The following is a 9,249-nucleotide window of genomic DNA, read 5'->3' as shown; positions in this document are numbered from 1 at the left end:
CGGTCCCTGTGCTTTGCTAAGCTTGTTCTAAGTAGGTGCTTTAGACCACTGAGCCATCTCACCAGCCCAGTTAAAAGTCTTGAAAGTGGCAAAAGCACATGGAGTGCCTCCCTTACTTGCTGTCCTATGTAAATCTTTTTATTAGTTTAAAAAATTTGGATTGTTTTCCTGTTGCTGAGTATTATATATTCTAGGCATGTCTTAACAGATACTGTATGTATTTGCAGTTTATAGAATGCGTTTTTATTTTCTTAATGCTGTCTTTAAAAAGCAGGGGTCTTAATTGTTCATAAAGCTGCAGAATGCTGCTTTTGGGGGTCACATCATAGATGTTTTTGCTTATCTCTAATTTCTGTGCCATTGCCCTCCCTCCACGCCCTCACACAGCTCTGTAATGGTTGGTACACTGTGTCAACTTGCGAATTGAGTAGTTTAGAAGCTTCACTGAGTGACTCAGCACAGGCCAGGGGCCTCACTTTGCAAACATGCCGAGCTTGTGGCAGAGGAGTGCACAGAGGTGGCGGGGTAGCAGACCTATGGCTAGGGAGGGAAAGGGCTTGCTCTCCCCCTTTCGCTCCTCTTGCTTTGCTGCTTTCTGCTACCTTGAAGTGCTGCCCCTCACCACGCCTCCCTGCCTCGGAGCTGGCTGATTATGGACTGAAACCTCCACAGACTGTGAGCCTAATAAACCTTGCCTTCCTTAATTTTGGGCGTTGAGAAAAGTAACTGAGACTCCATCGTTCTCTTTCAGCCACTCTGGGTTTGCTTCCTCCAGGTGCCACATAGTGGGGTTGTCCAGGATTTATACTTTGGCAGTGGGCTTATTTCACTTACTGTAATGTCCTCAGGGCTCACCCTTGGAGCATGTGTTCGAATCTCCTACTTTGTACCACATTTTTGGGGTCCACACCTCTGACCACGATGGGGCTGCTTCTACTGTGCACAGGGCTGCTATGAACATGAATGTACAGAAGTCTCAGAGACTCTGCCTTCTCTTCTTTTAGGTGCACACCCAGAGTGGCTTGTTGGATCATCTGGGATTCTATCTGTAACGCTCTGAGGAGCCACTATCCTGTTTCCGTAGTGGCTACACCACTCTATCCCTACCAGGAGTGCGCAAGGTTCTGATTTCCCTGCCTCCCTGCAGACTCGTTATTTTCTGTTGCTTTGATAGTAGCTGGTCTAATGGATGTGAGGTGATGTTTCATTGTAGTTCCTTTTGCATTTCTATGGTTGTTGAACTTTAGCATCTTCCTATGCTTGCTGGTCATTTGTATGTCATCTTTGGCGAATTTTCTATGTATATCCTTTGCTTACTTTTAGTTAGTTTTGTTGTTGTCCTTGTTGTGTCCTAGAAGATAGATGACGGGCTTAGCAATCTCAAACTCTGAGCCAGTACCAGCTTTTTCTTTGTAATTTTGCAGAAAAATGTTTGTTGATTTGAGAGCCATCATTTTTCAAAACTCATTTTGATTTCACTTACTTTACCAGTGCAGTGCTGGAGCTAGCTTTCTTCCTACCCCCTCAAATTGTGGTTAAAAAAAAGTAATGAAATTTACAATCTTAAACATTTTAAAATGTGCAGCTCAGTAGTATTAAGTCTTTGTACACTGTTGTGAAGCAAGGCTTCTTTTTATAAACCAAAGAAACAAGATTTTGTTTTATTTAATTACTGCACTTAAACATTGCATCTGTGACAAGGGCCAAGCAGGTTACTCTGAGGTGACAATGCCAAGCACTTGGCCAGGCTTGCCAAGCAGCTCTGACACACCGGGATTACATGGCCAGATGTCAGTGTGCGTCTGCAGGAAAGCCCGACTCATGGAATTTCCACCAAGGTGTGAGCTCCTGCAGATCAGGGACTCGCTGTACTGTTTCCAGCTCAAGAATAGGACTTGGCACCCAGGAAGTAATGGTTGGGTACAATTTAGTGGCCTTTGTGAAGGGTGAGGCCAGGTGTCCTGGGGCATCTGAATGCCATTGAGGACTGAGGCCAGGACTGTAATGGCAAAGCATAAAGCCAGGGGATAGCCAGGTCCCACACCAGGGAAACCACTTCGAGGAGTATGGAGAGACACTTCTTGGGCCTGGCCTTGACTGGCACTGCTTGGTAGCTGTGGTCCCCAAGCAAGACTCTTGGTAAAGACATGCCAACATTCTGGGCAGGGCATGCTGCAGTGAGAGCTGGATTTCTGTAACTGGGTGACTTGAAAGCACCCTTGGAGCCTGTGCTGACTGGCCCAGCCACTCAGCCCTGTTCTCGTTGCCCAGGGACTGCATCCCCCCTTCCTGCCCCCTCATTGTTAAGGGGGCTCAGGCCAAGGTTGAAGTCACTGGCAGAGCTGAAGCCAGGCTGCGGTGGCGAAGGCCAGCTCACTTCCAGCCCATTGCCCAAGTGTGTCCCGGTGCTATTTTGGCCCGTGGTGTGTGGTTTCAGCATGTAGGCCAGTTCCTGATCATGACAGTCGCATCATAGGGGTCAAGTGAGTCTCCAAGAGCGGAAGCTGCCGAGGAAGTTCTCAACTACTGAGGCTGTTTCTCTCCTTCAAGTGTCTGATGTTCAAGGTAACACAAAAGCAAAAAACCTGGAAGCTCTAGGTTCAGGGGCCGGGGAGACTCTGGAAAGGTTTGTGGGTGTGGCATGTGTGTCAGTGGAGGTGCGGTTGGCCAAGGGCAGGGAGGCAGCCATTCATGCAAAGTGGTCCCAGCTGCCACTGGTTTACAGGCTAATCCGGCTTTGCTCCAGCCTGTCATTCAGGGCAAGCGGCTGTCATTAGTGGTGAAGCATTCTGAAAGCATTCTCTCTCAACTCTGACCGCATGCCTTTTGCGGAAGGGAGGGAGGAGCCAGAAGAGCAACGGGACCCACCCTGTTGCCTTGCCCAGCTGCTGGGCAGAGGAACAAGGAGCCCTGGCCACTGGAAGCAATCACAGAGCTGTCACAGCCCGTGTAGTTGATGGGATTGATGTTGCATTTCAGTACTGCCTATACAGGGCCTGCTGCTCCTTCTGGGATATGGCCTCTCCTAGGACTTTGAAGGCCAAATCTGGGAGGCCTTTTTGTCCTTGTCAGGGGATTCTTGGCTGAAATAAACCTTGTATTAACCAGTTGTGCCTCTCCCAACTCTGCCACACACACCTTCCCACCCCCACACACTCAGGCACACAGACCATGCACAGACCCATGCCGGCCACTTGCTAACGACCACCTTTCCTTTTGGAACTCGTCTGTGCGTATTCTGCTTTCGATGAGTTGTGGTAAAGTGCTTAATGCTAGTGTTTGTTCCTATGAAGTGGGGACTTTGAAATATTTTTCTTTGACTGAAGCACAGTTGACAGCTTTTGATTTATGAAATTAGCTCAAGGAAAAATAGGATGGAAAAAGAGAGTCCAAACTGAATCTTTATTTCCATGGTTAAGTTGTACCCTCTCTCTATTTTTAACTGCCAAATGATCTCTAGGTATGGTGGACTTTAGAGTTTGCTAGTCTCTCTGGCTGCCTCTCTCTGTCTCCCCCTCTCTGTCTCTGTCTCCTTAAGATAACTGCTTTTTTTCTTTAAAAAATTGTGATTTCTACCCTCCCATGCAAGAAACTGGAAATATCTAGAAAAACACAAAAAAGCAAAACCAAAGCATCCCTATTCCCAGTATCCACAGACAGTCACCGCGGACATTCTGGTTTGTCTAGCCTGCCTGTCACTGAGAAGGCTGCCGGGGGAGGGGAGTGCAGCTCGTTTGGGCCCAGAGCCTCCAGCTTTTTGTGCTTCAGGCTCATCCCAGGGAGTGCAGGCTGGAGCAGAGACGCGGCAAGTAGGTGCTGTGGTGGCTGTGGGTCTTTCCAGCAGGGAACTTTCTGGGCTTATAGTGGTCAGTGAAAGAATAGCCTGGGCAGAACGAAGCGTTAGTCTAGTCTTCCCACCCCCATCCTCCAGCCAAAGATCAGGTAGGTGGCTGGACTTGAATCTGTGTCTCATGGCTTATTTTCTGTAGGACTTCTGTCCTTTCTTTAATTAAAAAATTTCTGTAAAATGAAAGTAATAACAGTAAGCTACTTTTAAGTGACCAACCTAAATGAGATAATATATGTAGACTGCATAACCCTGGAGCATCATGTCATAGCTCAGTGAATATTATATACTTCTGTGGGGAGTATCCTTAATGCTTATAGCAATCTTTCTGCTTCATGTCACACAGTATAAATTGTTCCCCAGGTCTCTGTTTCTCTGCTTGGAAGGAGGTACTCTTTTCCTCCTCAGATGTATAGAATTACTATACATCTGGAAGAAGTAGAATAGCGTCCTTTGGCGAAAGAACTGAACTGCTGAGTAGGAGACTTAGACATTGCTGCTGAGCGAGGGTCGGCATGCTACAAAGGAAGTCGAGAACACATACTGCTGTTGCCTTATGTTCTCTGAAGACGTCACCTAGGTGTTTGTTTCCTTTGGTACAGATTCATTTCTGCATTGGTTCTTGTTTATGTGGGTGAGCTGGTAAGGCGTCTTTCCTAGGTGAAACATGTCACTGTGTGCGCTGACCACAGTTGTGTAATCCCCTTGACCTCTGTTTTCAAGGGAACATCTTTCTAGCTGTAGAGAAAGTTGATTTGGAGAAGCTTTTGCCTAATGGGAGAAAATGTTTCATCTGCAGCCTGTCTGGTGATTCTTGTTTATTTTTAACATTTCTGCCCAGTAAAAAGAATATGATGGTCATTTGGCCAGTTATTTCAGATGTGGGGATAATTCACTCTGGATTTGTTTACCTCCAGTGGAAAAGTTTACACAAAGCTGTCTTTTGGGCTTTGACCAAGAAGCTTTCCTGGGCCTCTGCTTGGAGCCAGTTTCTTTGGAGTCAAAAACTGGAGGGGCTATGAAAGGACTTGTTCCCAGCAAATGCAAGGGAGGGAAGACGGTGACTTAGGTAGGGTACACTTCTTTCTTTTTCGCAGTGACTGATGCCTGACCACTTTTGACTTTGAACCCCCAGAACGCACAGACACTCAGGTGGTTCAGCCAGGACAGCCGCAGCAACCGTGGAGCAGAGCCCTGGTACAAGGAGCCGGCACCGCCAGCCCATCAAGAACCCCAGCCACAGTGGCCAGGCCAGTGGCACAGGTGAGTGACCACACAGAACACCCATGAGGATGACAGCCTGTGCCCTCCCCTGGGCCACCCTGCAGCAGGATTCTGCCCAGCTGTCAGGGCCTCACACAGAGTGGTGAGAGGGGAGCCCCAGACCCCTGTCTTCTTTGGTCTCTACTTTCTTTTGGGTAGCCAAGGTTGTTCTCCACATTACTGTGCTCCTAAAATGCCCCTCTCTATAGAAATTAAAGGTGATGTTTTTGTGTTTCTTTCTATTATTTTATTTATTTATATATTTATTTTTTCCTGTATTTAGGACAGGATCTACAGGGTCTGCGGGGTCTCACTATGTAGATCAGACTCATAGTGATTCTCCTGTTTTCAGCTTCCCAATGCTGGGATTACAGGCATGCAACACCATGCCCAGGATGGCTCAGCATGCCTGAGGGTGGGGCTGGTGCAGCATGTGGTGTCGGGGATCAAACCCCGGTCACTTCGCTTGTTTAAGCAGGTACTTAATCCACTGTGCTATCTTACTGGCCTTGTATTTTTCTTTCATCAAACAGTTGATTTCATTTGGGAGATATTTATACATGACATTTAAAAAAAAATTCCTTAATTTGAGTAAGTTCTTAGACTAGGAAAGGACAACAAAATCTGGTACTAAGAGCTGAGTGGAGGAAGAAGGCAGCACCGGCTGGGGCTTGGGCTGCTGGCCCTTGAGGAGCCACATTGCCCCTGGAGCACCGGACTGTCGCTTCCCACCAACGGACCCGTTGAAGGAGAGACGGTCTGCCCTGCTTCTAGCCAAGCAGAGCTTCTCTGCACGTGCCTCTGCCTCCCTGTAACTGGGAGCAGAAGGACCTGTTTCAAAACTTCATTGTTTTGGTCCAGTCCTCTGTGTGTCTCTAGGTACTCATTTTCTAAAGTTACCAGAGACCATCAAATCTCTAATGACTGCTGTCCACTTTTCTTAGTTTGGGGCAGATGGAAAGATACATGGATGTTTCTCCCTCCATAAACTGTAGGTAGGCGAAGGCAGATGTTTAAACTGGTGATACTGAGGTAATTTTGTAGTGGCTCATTTGTGAATGCAGAAGTATGACATGAAGGACAAGAGATCCAAAGCCACATACTTTTGTCACGTAAACATAATCATGACATTGTTAGTGACCTATGTGTGACAAATTCACTGAGTAGAAGAATTCTACATGGATCACTTTGTAATAATTGTCAGCTCTGGGTGGTAGCACAGCCCTATAAGCCCAGCACTCAGGAGGCCAAGGCAGGAGGATTGTTTTGAGTTTGATGTGAGCCTGGCTACAAAATGAGTTCAAGGTCAACCTGAGCTGCAGAGCAAAACCCTGTCTCAAAAACAAAAACACAAATCATGTGCAAAATAATAACTTGCAGTTCTCTGCCAGCGCTGGGAGAGGCTTCAGAGCCCCTCTAGTCCTCATCTGTGAGGGACTCAAGGTGGGAGTGGCCTGTGTTCGACAAGGCTCACTGCAAGCACAGTGACCAGACTTCTCCTCTGGGGCTCCGGTCCTGGGGGAGCAGAGTTAACTTGCTCGTCATGAACCCTGGGGACGTGTGGAGCTGCAGCTGAGGAGTTCCAGTGACCACGTTGCAGCTTGCCTGGGGCTCCTCTGCCAACCGCCATGTCTGTGTGCTAGTACCTTCCTGTCTGCATAAAGGCGACTGTGGACTGTGTAGAGGACCATATGTGGCTTTGTGAGCCCCTGTAAATATTGTCCTCTTAGAAAAATTGTTGCTTGTGGAGGAGGGCCAGCATTTGCCAATGGAGAAAGAGAACTGGCTTTTTGGAACTGGTTGCTTCTCAGATGCAGGGGCTGAGCTACGAAGCATTTTCTACTTCCAGGAGGCCACAGTACCCTGACAGTGGTTTTTCTTGGCCATCTCTGAGTTTCTTATAAAAAGCTATTGGTAAAGTAACTATATATGCTGATAGCTGTTGAGTTAATCTTCTTGGCATTTTAACAAACCTTTACTTCCCTTACATTTACTTTCAGGTACCTTTGCTTCTTGTCCTTACCTCCAGGAGCATTATGTTCCAGCAGATGAGAGAGGTACCAATCATTCTTTGAGAAAACCAAGAGTCTCTAAATGCAGCTGCCTTGCAAATTTGTGGCATGGTCATGTATCTGGGTTTTGTTTTTTTTTTTTTGGAACCGGGAATTGAACTCAGACCCTTGCGCTTGCCAGGGAAGCACTTACTCTACTGAGCCATCTCCCTGGCCTTTGTCGTGTATCTGAGTACCCAGTCTGTACCTAAAACCCACTATGAAGGGCAGTCGTTGCACACCGGAGACCTCCGTCCAGTGAGCTACTCAGGACTAGGTCTCTGCCTCTCCTCTTTCTTCCGTGGTGATAGATTCGCTTTACCTCACAGGCAGCCTGGCCTTCAGAGGCTCTTTCATGTTTGTACGAAGGGTACAGGAAGACCTTGCCTGTGCTGTGAAGAGAGACAGAAGTTGCCCTTTTTAGGCACTGAAGAACAGAGGGGGTTGGAGGATAAGAATGAGGACGTCTTTACCCCTCAATGTGTTGCCCCTGGGCCCATGAGGATGAGGTCCAGGGTGGCAGGGCCAGGAAGCTAGGCCTCCTGAAGGGGTTTTCATAGATGAACATGATTTAGCTGTGTTGCAGTTGTGTATGAAAAAGACATTTAGGGCAAAACCAGAGCCGAGTTCCAGGTGGTTTTTTCATGTCGTCACAACTGTAAAGTAACCATTTTTATACGATGAGATTGAGTGGCAGCCTGTCTACATAAATGTATTTTTAAGTTTTAGAAGTGGTGGAGCCGAGAAATAGACTAATGGCATAGCACTTCATTGAGAATTGTGTAGAATGATTTGCTTTTTAATTTTTTATTGAAAACCTTACCAAAAACTTACATCTGCTACTTCTCTTAAATGTAATTTCCATGCAATTGGTCACACTAACTGTGGCTGAGTGCTGATTCCTCATGTATAGTATACATAAAGAAAGGCCTATGGCTCTTAGTTTTCTTATTTTATAAATTAGAGCAAGTGTAGCTAACTCATAAGTTGGTATAAGGAATAAGCCAAATAAATATACAGAGTGTTTAGTCAAGTGCCTGGCACGTAGCTTTCATCTTTGTGAACAATTTCATGCACTTACAGTCATGTAGTATAGGTAGATATCCTTGTTTACTGTATTATTTTTTATACATGCTTCCATCTATGTGATATTCTTGCTTACTTGTTAAAGAATGGTTCTTTTCAGTTTGCCGTAGTTTATTTAACCATTCCTCAAATCTGTGTTTTTTCATCTATAAAAGAAAATCCTTCTGCAAACATCTTTGCATATAGCTATTTCTTCCGGGGCAAAGCTTTGCTTTGTTTGAGTCTTGCCCTGTTGCCCAGGCTCGCACTTCTGCATCAGCCTTCTGAGTGCCTGGGGTTGCAGGCGCGTTCACCGTGCCTGACTCCTGAGGGAAAGTCTTGGAGCAAAGGATATGATTTTAAAAATTGAGAATTATCGTATATCCTTAGATTGCCTTCCAAGACGATCATTTACATGTCCAAAGCAGTATAAATTTTTTTTTGTAAAGTGATAAAAAGGTTGGTTTTCTCCTGCAACCTTGTAAATGCTAGTTTATCCATTTTTGCAATCACTATTAAGTGCCACCTTATACCCTCATGGCATCTTCCTTTTTTTCTCCCCTTCTTTCTCTCTTTTTTCCTTCTTTCCCTCCCTCCTCTTCTCCATCTCCCCTTTCTTTTTCCTTCCCCTTCTTTCCATTTTGCTTTTGCTTCTTCTGTGCTGGGAGTCACGCCTGAGACAGTGTGCATACGAGTTCCACACTCTGCCTCTGAGTTGCATCCTCAGCCCTAAATTAATTTCTTTCTGTGTTAGAGCCCTATTATTATATTACATATGCATTAAATAGCTGTTTCATCATGATTTTACTTAATGTTCATCACTCATCACATTCTTATATACAGGGAGGGCTTCTTTGTTTCTTGTTTTGAGCAAATCCTATGATTTTGATTATTGATATAGTACTTTTTTAATGTTTAAGAGAACTAGCTCTGCCACATTTTTCTTTTTGATAGTTAATAGAGTTTCAAAACAAATTTCAGTCTTTGAATTCTTAGAAACTTGCTGGAACATAAGTGGGAACT

General features: G+C 45.7%; 1 protein-coding gene across 1 annotated transcript in view; it reads left to right on the top strand.

The window, feature by feature from the left end:
* Wwp2 (WW domain containing E3 ubiquitin protein ligase 2) overlaps window positions 1-9,249 on the top strand; it is a 134,785-nt gene that overhangs the window by 75,677 nt on the left and 49,859 nt on the right. The window contains exon 7 of the mRNA XM_004625815.3: window positions 4,983-5,110. Coding sequence (XP_004625872.1) covers window positions 4,983-5,110 — 128 coding nt within the window. The remainder of the gene's footprint in view (window positions 1-4,982; window positions 5,111-9,249) is intronic.

This window comes from Octodon degus, unplaced genomic scaffold (genome assembly GCF_000260255.1).
Source record: "Octodon degus isolate 3935 unplaced genomic scaffold, OctDeg1.0 scaffold00011, whole genome shotgun sequence".
Classification (NCBI taxonomy): domain Eukaryota; kingdom Metazoa; phylum Chordata; class Mammalia; order Rodentia; family Octodontidae; genus Octodon; species Octodon degus.
This window is presented reverse-complemented; position numbering and strand designations above follow the sequence as displayed.